Source organism: Pygocentrus nattereri, chromosome 21, assembly GCF_015220715.1.
Source record: "Pygocentrus nattereri isolate fPygNat1 chromosome 21, fPygNat1.pri, whole genome shotgun sequence".
In the NCBI taxonomy this organism is placed as follows: domain Eukaryota; kingdom Metazoa; phylum Chordata; class Actinopteri; order Characiformes; family Serrasalmidae; genus Pygocentrus; species Pygocentrus nattereri.
In genome coordinates this window covers 9187906-9202192 of record NC_051231.1, presented here as the reverse complement: position 1 = coordinate 9202192, position 14287 = coordinate 9187906, and the positions used below count along the sequence as shown (strand labels likewise).

Below are 14287 nucleotides of genomic sequence, written 5' to 3'. Positions count from 1 at the left end.
ATCATCCTGGACCATTAGAAACATCTTATATATTTTTTCTCCATGCATCAAAACAAAACATGTAATGTTTCACTTCCCCATAAAGAAAGTATGAACAGTAACCCTATAAACTGCTTGGTGATTGCAATGGTTTTAAGACATATTATTACATAACTACTGTAACAGCAATGGCTATAAAGCAAATATGCATGTTACATAGTTATTAGAGTGTGAAATAAAATGGGTGTCCACAAGGCTTTTCCAGTTTAAAGGTTAATGTGCAGAGCAGTAATTTGTAATGATCCATTAATGATCCTACCGTGTATAAATATTTCAGTTGACAGCTTATTCATTCATAATTACATGCAAATGGCAAATGAAATTTTGGTATTTGCATGTAATTAAATGTATGTTTGCACATCAACCATTTGCGTCTACATACATACATTTAATTACATGCAAATGACCAGCGTGTAGGCCAGATATTTGCAGGCACAGGCTATGCTATCAACACAAGAAATCCTTAAGCAACTGTGCCAAATCTGATGCTTGGTTGATTTAATTATTACAGGCACTTAGCATGAATCAATGGTCAGTTTCCTCAAACCCAATAATTTTAAAGGAATACTTTGCTTCAGAATGCAAATATGGTGGTGACTAGTGGTGACCACTTATCCTAATCTTATTTGCATAACCTTAATGTCAGCCAGCTTTAAGTATTCATTTAAAACCCATTAGAGCTAAGCAGCTAGCTTGAGTTTCTCAAAGGCAGCGTAGTGTAAGAGACTATTATATGGTTTCCATCTGTTTTGTTTGTGGATGAGCTGTATACTATATGGAGCTACTTCTATTAGATGTTGCTATTTCAGGATGAGCTGTGAGTAATGGTGTGTATGTGTGTGTGTGTCCTACCTTGCCATGCATGAGCAACCTGAGGGTGAGAGTGACGTTCATGCCCCCGTCTCCGAAGTCCTGCTCACAGTTCATTCTGGCTGTGGAGTCTGGCCCAGGGAGTCGCATGAAAGAAGCGATGTAGATGATGGAGCTGTCAGGGGAGGGGGACGCGGGCTCACTCTTCTTCTTTTTCTTTTTCTTCTTCACAACACTGGGGGCGAGGACAACACAAGTAAGGCACCACAGCACATCAGATCATACTCAGCAGGTCTCTGTATTCCTTAAAGCCCCAAAGAACATTAATTAGTCATCATTTCTTTCTAACTTCCCATGTATATATATAAGTAAGTATAAGTATATATATATATGTATGTATATATTCTTAACCAGAATGTTTTCCTAATTTAATGTAAATTAAGCAGAGGTAGAAACGGACAGAATATTTCTTTGCAAAATCGTTGCGAAATCAAATGTTTTGTGTTGAAATATACCATAATCATAGACATTTTATACTCAAAGGTATTTAATGAATGAATAAAGGCTTTGATCTAATAGACCCCACAAATTCACCCATATAAAACTCCATACCTTAATGTTTAAATCTATTAATTTGTCTTAAAGTAATCAAATTTCCATGAAAAGCAGGACAGTTTAACGACAGTGTGGAACAGACAACATAAACTGGATTCCATTCCAACTCTGTTGTCACCAGTTAAACATACAGGGTGACGTTCTATTGAAGTATGAATGCATAATACACCAAAGATCTCCATATGGACCTAAAATAGAATTAACCACTGGTAATCCTCTCTACAGACCTTCTATGCTACCTGCAACAGACACATCTCTGACACTATCTTGCTGTTCTGAACTGGAAAATGAATTTTAGTGAGGTGCTGTAAACTACTCCATATACACAACCAACCAGACATAATGTGCCAAGTTTCTGTCATAAAAGGCTGTGCTACAGTGATTGTATTCTGCTTCTGAATGTAGGAAACCTACTGTAACGTATGGCCTCTAGTGCCTTACTGCTTTAGTATATGAGAAGAAAAACATAAACAACATCTAAATATATAAAAACTATGAGCTGAGTTAGGCCCGAGTGCAGTGTGGCTCAGTGAGATCAAATGTATATCATAAACCTGCCCAAGACTTTTTTATACATATGAATTTAACATACAACTTCTGGGTTGCAAATATGTCCATATGAACGCTAAGCAAACCAGAACTAAAATGGAACAATGTGAAATACAGACCAAGGGAACAAACCTTGTCTTATCACACTTGCTTATTCATATGAATATCAAAATAATATCTAAAATGAACTTTGCATCTGCTTACTTAATTGTGTCTTCCAATAAGCCATGTTCAGTTTGAAATAAAAAAACAAAAAATCATCTGTAAACCATATTTTTAACTGAACATGCAAGCTAAGAATAAAGGACTCCTCCATTAATACTCAGAGGTAGGCTTAATGTTGAAATACTTACAATATTGAAATACAATACTGAAAAACTGCAATGTAATGAATGTTTCATGCATATTTTACGAACTGCAAATCTCAGCTTAATTGCCTTAGTAATATTAACCCAAGTTCGGTATGTAAGTATACACCACCGCTGGACATAGCATTGCAAATCCCACAGAGTGGAAGCACTGTTCTAACAGTGCTAATCAGCTAAAGACACGTCTACATTAAATACCATATAATAAACATGTTTATGATCATATAAGATAATTAAAATGCCCATGCCAGCTCCTTTTTTATTAGATCATTGTTAGGCATGTGACTCTTTCAGGATAGCATTTTCTATTGATATCAGATCAATATATCATGTTTTGTGCTGATGCTATTTTTGGTCTGCACTATTGAGTGTCATGTTAAGTCTGCAAACTGAGAGTCTTGGACATAGTGATGTCATCAAGCATGATCATTAAAATATTAGGCCACGCCTAGAATATTTGATCAGCAAATCGAGCTGGTTTTCGTCTAATTTCTTCTTTTGTTCCACGTTTGCTGGATGTTTATTATGACACTTAGGTTTGGTGTCAAACATATTTATAGATTGTTTTGAATATTTTTTTATAACATCCTTTTTGAATATAAAAAAATATCTGCTGAACCATTTGCATAATTTATCTTTTTAACAAAATATCTTTGATCTCTGATTCAACAAAGGAAGCAAAACGGGTGATTTCCAGCTTTTACATGTGAACAGCAACTTGACCCCTTGATCTTCTATTTTAAAATCAGAAAGCATCATGTATAGCAGAAATTGGGGTTGCCAGGTGTTACCCCTTAATGCAACCCAGCAGAGAAGAAAAGGTTATCACGTGCCTTAAATAGGGCCTTAACTTCTAGCTCCTGCAACAGAGATGAAAGGTGACATATGCCAACTGTTATTTGCAGTCAGATGTTAAATGAAGACGAATATAGCACACATTTATGAGGACGTAAGGGATAGCTGACAGTATAATGAGGCATTTTGTTATACAATAACATTGTGAGCCACGGGCATCTTGAAACAAAGTATCACCATTTCAGCTGCGTTTGCCCCATAAAGTGCAATAACAGTTGGCAAAGGCTTGCCTGGGAAGCCTATTCCATACAGTATTTGTGTGCTGTCAAGCATTCTGGCACTCATAGAAGCAAGTAAGAAGATATGTCAGGTTCAGGGAATTGTCTGTGTCATAGCTGTGAGGTAATTGCAGGTTGCATCTGCATTAGCCGCTTTCTCCCCAAGACCCCTGGGGCAGACTGCAGGGATGGACTGGCTGCGTTTCAAGGCTCTGTCTAAAAAATACATCTAAATAGTGCAAAATAACCATTCAATCAGTGACAGTTTCATGGGACGTACGCCGATGCTTGGGAATGCCATGATCTCAACAGCTGTTGCAGCAGTCCAATATCTTATTTGCAAAAGAAATAGCCAGTAAAATATGAAGAGAATGAAGCTGATGTTGGAAAAGGAGAATGTAATGGATGACTATGAAAATACACAGTACAGCTTTGGAGGCGGGGTGATGAAAACAAACAGAAAGCAAAAGAAAAAAAAAGAAGAGAAAAAAGAGCTAATTTCAATCCACTTCACCTGAATAGTCCAATTCAACTCGACTAAGCACTAAAACATTTTATCCCAGCCTTCTAAAGATCCCGGAATGAGACTGGATGCAGTATAATTTAAAAATTAATTGCCAAGTCTGTTAAAAGCTTAGGGGGAATTAAATAAGCTCTTGGCTCTGATGTGCCACTTGTGCCGAATATCGGGAGAAAAGGGAAGGAAGAGAGGAAAAATAGAGGCCACTCTGGCAGACATCACACATGCTACAGACGTGGCATCTCTGCATGCTAATGAGGAGCTTGCTTGGTCTGCTTGATAAGAAACTAAGACGAACGTTCCGACATCTGTCTTGCTGCAGCGAAACCCAGATTTCAGATTTTTGTGTCAAGAAAGTCACTGGACAGGTTAATTGTGGGCTCCACTGTCGTGCCTGCTCAACAACAGGTACAGCCATTCTAGTTTTAGAATATTCGTATGGAAATTTGGGCTCACTGACAAGTGGCAAGTCTGTCAAATAGGTGAGGGTAAAGGGGAAAATATAGGTCACAAATTTGATGCTGGCTTAGAAATTAAAAGATGAGTCTGTCACGTGAGCTGCATTGATAATGAAGCCTGCTTGTCTGAGTGGGTGGGTGGCTGGGTGGTGGTGGCGGCGGCAGGGGTTAACAGCCTGTCACTCAACTTGTCAGGTCTGGAGGCGGGGGACGTTTGCATCATTAGAACACGGACATCATTCCTAGTGTCTGTGTTTGTCCCTTCTCACTGTCTCTCACAGACCAATTAAAAAGACTTAGTCCAGGAGTGATTACGTAGTGACATGTAGAGGGACATGGTGCCCAGTGGTCAAACCCAGACAGTTCTACCAATGTCTGAGCCTTAGGCAAGAAATGTCTGGTTTAGTTTCAGCATCCTTAATTGATGCGACGTTCTGGCACTGTCTACCTCGTTTGGAAGCAATAAAACACTGGACGTAATGAAGAGCAATGGGCAGCGATTAAACGACTTTTCAGTGTCCTGCATGACTTGAGGGCACTCCCTATCAGGTCCGGCAGTAATGAAAAACAGCCAAGTCCTAAGAAGCTCATGAACGCATGCCATAGGGAGAGGTCAGCGAAGCCAGGCACATTGGAAAATGTGCTGTCTTAAACATGGAATCCGGTCAAATGCAAAGTTGAATTTCTCGTTTGAATTAATAAGGAGGAGACCGGTACCTTGACTCCAAAATTCAGGACGGCTGGTCAATTTTAGATTTTTAAGAAGTGAGAAAACGTAAGATAGCGAGTAAGGATGACTGTGAAGCTATATGAGGTTGAACATGTAGTCCTTGAAGGAGGGATGGTGAAAACAAGCTGCAGTCGAAAAGGATTTACTTTCCATCCACTTCAACGAAATAGCCCAATTCAACCCGACAAAGCCCCAAAACATTCCAGCCTTCTGAGGATGCTGTCTTAGACACTGAGCACAGTCCAAAATTGAATTTCTTCTTTGAATTAATAAGGAATTAAATTTTGGACTGTACTCAATGTCTTAGACAGCACGGTAGGCAAGACTGTTTATGACAGCTGATCAGTTTCAAACTTTCAAATGAGAAAACAGAAGATAGCGAGTAAAGACAACTATAAAAATGCATGATATATCTTTTGACACATGCTCCTTGAACGAAGGATGCTGAAAACAAGCCGCAGGCACAAAAATATTCACTTCACCTGAACAGACCCAACCTGAAGAAACCCTGCAACATTTTATGCTTTCTTAGTATGTAAGTTTGGTCTTAGTAGGTATGGTCAAATGGGTCAAAAATCGAATTTCTTATGGGAACTAATTAGGAAGCGACCTATATCTTTTTCTAAAATTTATGACAGCTGATTGATTTTGGCCTTTCTAATATCTTGCTAGTCTTTTTTTGACTTGTAGGCTTAGCTGCCATGCCAGAGCTCTGAGATCGATGTGGTTTTCAGCCTTGACATGGTTCTCCGTACTCGGCATAGGTTACAAAAATGTTGGATTCATCCAGAGCATCTGCATGCAGGCAGACATGCTAGGACCACAGCTGAGTGCTACTATTTACAAGGCCCCACTGCTGCTTACGACCCAACCTTCTTCTCAAAGCACAGCTCGCATTTCATGACGTGCAGTCAAGGCTGTGCACTCTAACATGGCAGGTTTATGCATGCTTACCCCTCAACCTCCCCACCCCCGAACCCCACAATGCCGCATTCCACCCTCACTGACACTCACTGTACCACATCTAATAGGGCAGAGGTGGGAGGGGGGTGCATAAACAGGTGCCTAGATGGCCACTTGGGCATATTCTCATTTTGCATTGCAGACTATTCACACAGGCCTTCGTATTTATATTGGGCGGTGCTTTTTACAGGCAGAGGAAAAGACGCGGGATTTGCAGAGTCGAGACGGGAAAAGATTGCAATGTTTGCCGACGCGATTTTCTTCCAGGGTTTCACACTGGGGGCAGGATTAATTTCAGGGACTGGGCAGTGGGGGAGAATGTGTTGTGGGTGCCCTTCAGCACGCACAGTAGAAATTCTATCAGAAGCCTTTCATCACGGCGGAAATAAATCAGTGAATTGCTTCCAAAATGTTGCACAGAACGGGGTTAAAAATTCCTATTTAGTACCACACATCCTCCAAAACATACACAAGCGTTTCCATGCGAGCTTGGACCTTAATTTGCTGTCTCTCTGGTTATAGTGCGCTGCTGACCCCTTGCATGACTGATTCATGGCCTGTCTCTGGGGTTCAGTGCTAGCGTGGCCATCATTCCACATAATGATCAGGCCTCCTTCACTAAACAACTCTTCTGGAGTTTCAGCCTTGGCTGGCCTTGGGCTTGGCAGTGCATGCTGCGATAATGCAAACATTACCTCACAGCTATGTTGCTGTTATTGACACTCCATCTGGATAAGCAGTCTTAAAGGAGTAAAGGAGAGCAGGGCACACCGAACACGTGTGTGTATATATATATATATATATATATATATATATATATATATATATATGTACACACACACCTTACATTTAATGTAAGTCAATGGAACCAGAATTTTTTCCAAGTCATTTTGGGCCATTTCTTTTGATCCATTGATCATGAAATGTACAAACAATGTAAAGAACAACGCGCCTTTTCAAATTACGTCAAAAACTGAAAAACAACCAAAATGGAGATACAAGGTTTTCATCCAACAGCAGTGATATATGTACATAATAAACTTTGTTTCCAGCATGTACTGTTTGTGAACGGTTCAACTAAAAGCAGAGTAAGGGCAGATGTTAGAACCTACCCTGCGGATGGGGTGAGCTGTAACAGACTGAGGGGCTAGTTTTAATTATAAAAAGTCTGGGAAACTGATGCAAATACCATTCTATGGTGTTTAAACCACATGAGCGTTCTGATGTATTCATCAAATTAAATAAGATTAGAGAAAAGAAGCTGTGACAATTATGGTAAATTTCTGACGATAAAGTAGAAGAGCTAATACCAGCATGATGAAATATTTATACATTTTATTTAAATGACATCTGTAGTATGTTTTCGATGTATCTGTGTATAAAACGTGAATTTGAATTTATATATATGGCAGGTAGGGATGGGCACCATGATGATATTTTATCGTTATCATGATAAATTATGTTACAATATGCTTGTGTGGGCATAACTTGGATGTCAACATTGACTAACTACATGCTTCATTGTAAAGTGAGCATGAGTAAGTTTGTTTAAGTGGATTTTGTGCAGTGCAGTTTGTAAAAATCACTGAAGTTGTAGGTTCATCATCATCATCATCATCATTATTATTATAGTATTTTGTCTGTTTCAACTTAAATCTCAGGAAAATAACATATTGTCCCACTGGTGGCATCCTGTGTAAACAAAAAATAATGCAACTTTGCAGGGCACTGGAATGAGATCTAAATGTGTGGCCACAACTTAGTAAGGCACAATCCCGTTTCCATACCTTACTAAGTTGTTGCCACACATTAAGATGTCATTTCCATGTGTTATGTGGCCATGCATTGTTTTTATTTACATGGGATGTCACCAGCATGGGCCCATAATACTGTGATGCACATTGTGTATCATAATATAATATTCTTGCCATATCTCCCACCCCAGCGGCTTAGTTTAAACTAATCCTGCTGTATTTAGGCTGTACTTTAGCCTGGCCAACATATGGTGAGAGTAGTTCATATGCTCCTACTACAGACATCAAGGGAGTGATCACAACAAAACAGGTGTGAATTCAGTGATTTATACACAACTCAGTAATCAAAAGAAAGTTATTTTTAGGGTACCAAAACAATCTTAATGGCAAATCTTGAGAAATATCAGTCTTACTGCTGAAAAAACCTGAAGCCACTGGTATGTAGTTTCTAAGAAGATCACCAGATCACATTCTGAGTCTTTTTAGCTACATAAAAAGTCCACATTACATTTTACTCTGTCTTAGTCGGTGCCCCACTCCCCCCTACCTCAACCAAAAATAGCAATGTTGCAATGTGCTAATTGGTAGATACATAGCATTCTTGATAAAATATTCACTCTCGTAATGTTTGCAAAATTTGCATTTTTGGATGACACGTTGCTTTCAAACGTTCACAGCCATTTGAAGTCAGCGGTAGTCTTTGTTCAACAAAGCAGTGCATAGAATGATCACTGCAAAGAGCTGCCTTTGTATGACTTATAATCATTTCCGCTCTCAAAAAAGACGGTTCTTCAAGGGTTCTTCCATATAGATGATGTTATATAGAACCTTATGTAACACATTCTCCATCAATCTGAAGAACCAGTTCACCATTCAGTCATACAAAGGATTCAGTGAGTGTTCACAGTGCTAGATATAAACCATAAAGTACCATTTTTATTAAAGAACCCTTGAAAAAACATCATTTTACGTGTTTTAGAGCATGATATACAGTATTTAGCAGCACCAAAGAACATGTAAAAATGCTCTAGACTGTTATTGCTAAAAATGAGACTTTTACTATAAAGTATAAGTGTATTACTCCCCCTATATGTGCTAACTAAGACATCAAATAAATGCACTGAATAAGCTTTAATTTCACTACGACATCAGCTTTCACAGTTTGGCTGCGCTACAGTTGGTTTTAATGTAAAAGGCAATAACAGATAACAGATTTCACTGTCACAGTGAACTGACTCAACTTAATAGCATCTTGTATAACAGAAAATACTGACTGGGAAAAAAAAAATCATATATGGAAGGCCAGTTAAAATGATTCATAAGAGTCCTTTATTAGCAGCTGGCAAATGAATCTGATCATTTTAACTAAGGGACTCAGCCAGCACAAAAATGAATGTGGTCCCATAATGTCACGTTTCAAAGTTTTACTTGATGTGTTTAATTAGATAAAACCTTGGTGGACACATTTTATGTACCAAAGAAGTTGAAGTCACAAAAGGTCTTATTAATTCTTGGCACAAAGCTGACATAAACTGACGTTTCTCTAAGCATTGCCATCTTTGATCTACTAAGCAGTGGTTGTGTTGAGCACTTCTGCTCAGTCGTCGTGATGTCATGGTGACGCACGCTAGCTGAGAGGTTTTTAGACGGAACTGGCACATGTGGGCACTGCGCACGCACACACACACACGCACACACACACAGAGCAATTCGCCTATGCACTGACCAGGCCTTGACAGAGCAAATAGAGAAGAGAAAAAAAAGATGAGGCTGTTTTGTCACTCCTCCTACAGCCTTTCCCTCTTTCTCTCATGCGCTCTCTCCAGTGCTTGCAATCACTATAATTACGTTGAATATAATAGTAGGGGTGCAGCGGAGGTCTCTGTCCTGAAGATATGTGCTGGACTATACAAAGCAGTCAAACTCAATTTGCTCTTTTATGACTAAAACTCGTTCATGGCAAGTGCATCAATCTACCATATTTAACAACAATGACTGATAGAGCGGTAGGACCTATCCATTCGAGTACATTTAAGGCCATCATTGGCAGCTAAAAAGAACAGATTTGAATGAATTTCTCAGGCAGCACTGGTGATAGGTGGATTTTCTGATCACTATCTCTTCAAATCAATCTCCCTACTTACAGCCTTGGCCACTGCAACAACTTAAAAGGTCAATAAATGGGCAACATTTGGAGGGGGGGGGGGGGCGACATTTGACTGTTAAAAGCTTTCAGCCGTATTATCATAATTACGAGACTCTGGCTTCTTGGGGTTCATGGAGCTTCTGGGCCCTTTCAAGCCAGCCCGTGTGGAGAATTGCGGGCCGACTTCAGAGGGAAACTGAAGTGCCAGTACTTTTTTGTTGCTGTGGTAATATTTACTCTATCTCCCGCTCCTTCTCCCTCTCCCGCCTCTGAAAAGAGCTGAGTGCACAATGCTGGGGAGTGGAAGGAAACACTGTGGATTGAAAGAAAGTATGGGGTATGACTGACAGCCAAAACAGCACCAGTGACCTTGGCCACTTGAGGGCCTCGTGTCCAGTGGAGATCTATAAGGGAGGGGTTGGAAGCCACTCAGAGAAATGAAGGACTGGGGAGGCAGGGGGGTGGGGTGGAGGGAGGGATGTAGAGGAGGATTCAGGGGAGAATACTGCCTGGCGCTTTGGCGCCTGCCCTATAGAGCTGTGCTAAACTCACAACAGGACACCACATGCGGAGAACCCTCCGTCACACAGGACACCCAGTGCCAAGATTCGGATGCAATCGCACACGGACACATGCTCGCATGCAAACAAATAAGCGGTTGGAAGGGCAAAATGGATTTGAGTGCTAAGCAAATGTTCTCTGCTGAGGTGTTCTACGCTGGGTTTTACTGAGGGAAATAGGCCTGTGCTTGTAATTCCGCACCTGCTTCAAAGTTAGGGACTGTCTATGAACTACTAAAAGAAAAAAAAGTGGTATTCTCACTTCTCTAAGTACATTGGCAGATGCTTTCAGGAGCATCACTGATTATCTGTCCAGTAGCATTAGAAGATGTACTGACAGAAAAATGTGTGAAATACAGGGAACCTAGGGGATCCAGGTCTCCTTTATTAACCTCTTGGACCCCTTGAATTTTGGAGGGCGCCTGAAAAACGACATTATGCTGTCCATTAAAGAAACACATATGCTCAATGCAAATTCAGGGAAAGGTCATTGCTTAGCATGATTCACTAACAAAATGGCAAGCTTCTGTTGACGTTCTTAACTTGCTAGAGATGCGGCACTGGTTTGCCTCAGGGTTGCGTTGTTGTAAAGTAGTAGCTCACCCAGTTGGTCCTTCATAGCCTAGCAACTGTAACTACGCCTGGGGTACCTCTGAAAAACTTTACAATGTGCCATAGCATATTTAAGAACCTCTTTTGGAAACGAGAAAGGGGCATTTCCAAAAAGAAAACTGTTAAACCAAGTGTCCTGAAGCTAGCATCACTGCCACTATGCCACGTGAGCTAGAAGCCAGCCAATGCTGGAGTAGTCAGCTGACGTGGGACCCTCCGAATACCAGGAGGTATTTTTGCACACTGAAGATACTAACACTACCACTGCTACTGATAAGAGCAACATTTTTTTTCTGGTCATTTTTAGATGGTTCCTAACTCTTAAGCAGCTGCGCAAGTAAATATATAGTGTGAGGTTTGAAATTAATTGTTGTCCAGTAACAAAACTACAAGGATTTTACTAAAGTTTATAGTTGTAACTTAGTCATCTTTAATTTAGTAATATTACGTAATTTAGTAATAAAAATGCAATTGAGAATGCCACACAAAGTTGACCTATTATTGCTCTATTAACGTAGTACTAAAGTCAATCACTCAACATGTTTGATAGTTAAACTGTGTTCATGGGAGACAATCTCAGGGACACCTGGCATCAGTGTGCCTTCAGCGACCGGACCACGTTTCAATTTTATATGAATAGCTAGGTGCAATCACAGCAAAGACGTGATTGCAATCACTCAGACCACAATCGGAGGTGGTCAGAGACGGATCCTGAGCCCATTTAGCACAGTGTAAACGGAATGCTTTTTTGATGTCTGTATACAATTACATGAGCGGGAATACATCTACCCAGAATGAATAGCAGGTGAAAGGAAAAACACGCAAAAAAGCAGGAGTGATCCGTAACCAAGAGCTGCATTCCACTCTAGGCTGATGAAAGTGTCTAAGCCATGCTTGTAGACTTGTACTGTAATGTGGAAAAAAGTAAAAAATTAAATTGGTCATCTGGTCCAACTTAGGATTCATTTTAGTGAAACTTCTAAATGATATCCGGCCAAAGTAGATCCACACACGATTCGGAAATTAAACGCTTGTTAATGAAAGGTGTAAACAGCCTCTCAGTGTCTTGATATACATACAAACTAAATGGAGGATCTGGAGGATCTAAAATAATTCGATTAACCGTGATTAGGCACAGGCCCAGAGGGAAATATTTTGCTGAAATATATAAGAAATGTGCTCTTGAATCATCTCAAATCTCTATATATCAGGCTCAAGGCTGCTGGAGCATGCTGTTCAAAGAACATAAGCCCCCCCACCAACCCCCCTACCCCCCCCCCCCCCCCCCCCCCCCTCAGCCCGCCCCATGTTTTAGCAACTCTGCTAATCAGCAGCACGAATCAGATGGGAAGCAAAATCAATATCTTTGATGGTGAATAATTCAGGTCGAGCAAAGCCGACAGATTCTAGCGTAACTCACCAGGCCATGGCAGAGCGCCCACATAAATTCTGAGCTAGAGTCAGTTCAGTTAAGTCAAGTCCTTACTTCATACGTTTAATAAAAAAGAAGAAGAAAAAAAAAACAAGCTAGGAAACCTGGTCTGTGACCTCCATTCGTACTCAATCTGAGTCACTGTTTGTACTGAGAGAAAGCGAGAGCATTATTCAAATGTCTGACACCACAGAGCATTTGAATGTCAGCATTTGAGAATGCATCTCTGATACCATGCACTGCCATTAGGGCAGAGACGACAGGCCGGAACTGATATCATTCTAATGTAGTTTGGAGATGGCAGATTTATCCATGTCATGTTTCAAGGATATTGATCCTCTGTGACCATATTGTCCTTCACTGGAATTGATACTAAGATCTCTCATTTCAGTTACCATACATTCTACCCAATATCACTGAAGGTCAAACAGTATAATATACAAGTACATCTTAGATAATAAGCTCATCATTGTTATGGTGCCAAACGTTTTGAAAGCAATGCATTGAGACTTTGGTAACGTCTCCTTGAGCATTTCAACCAACAGCCAAAGGAGTTATTGTGTGTGCCAGTCCATTTTAGCCACAGTGAAATACATCCGTGTGTAGAATCTAAGCTTTCTCTGTGCTGTTTCTCTGTGTTTCCTATGACTGTATAAAAGATGCATGAGGCTTCCTGTACTACTGCATGCACTGTGATGTTTCTTCTGAGCGAGTGTGCAAGAGTGCAGCTCAGACCAGTAAACGCTAATACGTTTCTTCTTTAATCAGAGCAGCAAAGAAGCGTCTGAAGTGTCTCATTTTCCTATCTATGTGTTTTCTTGTCTAAAAGTTTAGTTTGTGAGACAAATTAAATAAACATCTACACATTTTGGGCTCTGTACAGAAGTCCAGAGAGCCCATGAGCTGTTGCTATAATTTTCTGGTTTGTTATCTTGAGATCACAAGATAGTTAACAGCTTTGCTATCTTGAGATAAGGAGTTAACGATCTTGCAATCTCAAGATAACTAACTCTCTTAAGGTACCGACTTTATCTTGAGATAATAAAATAATTAGCTTGTTCTCTTAAGATCACAAGATAACTCTTTCAAGATAACTACCTTGAAATCACAAAGTAATGAACTCCTTCTATTAAGATCACAAGAAAATTAACTCTACCTCAAGATAACAACTTTAACTTGAGATCACAAAATACATTAACTCATTATCTTCAGACCACAATACATTTAACTCTCTCAAGATAACGTTATCTTGAGATCACAACATTATCAACTTGTTATCTTAAGATCACAAGATAATTAACTCTCTCTCAAGATAACAGGTGTAACTTGATCACAAAATAGTTAACTCATCTTAAGATCACAAGATAATTAAATCTCTCAAGGTAACAACTTTATCTTAATCACAAAATAATGATAATAATAATAATAATAACTCGTTATCGCAAGATTACAACTTTGTTGTCTTGAGATCACATGATAAACTCTTTATCTCAAGAGAAAAACTTTGTTTTCTTGATAGCACAACAGTTAACTCATTATCTTGAGATCACAAGATAATTAACTTGTTATCTCAAGATAAACATCCAGAACATTTAAACTCCCTCATGGTGTTCTTTATCAAATAAATGCAACAGCAGTTATGAAATCATGTTATTAAC

General features: G+C 39.6%; 1 protein-coding gene across 3 annotated transcripts in view; it reads right to left on the bottom strand.

The window, feature by feature from the left end:
• pcbp4 (poly(rC) binding protein 4) overlaps positions 1–14287 on the bottom strand; it is a 106431-nt gene that overhangs the window by 58506 nt on the left and 33638 nt on the right. For all 3 annotated transcript variants that reach the window (XM_017713314.2, XM_017713315.2, XM_017713316.2), the window contains exon 3: positions 892–1084. In XM_017713314.2, coding sequence (XP_017568803.1) covers positions 892–999 — 108 coding nt within the window. In that variant the 5' untranslated portion in view covers positions 1000–1084. The remainder of the gene's footprint in view (positions 1–891; positions 1085–14287) is intronic.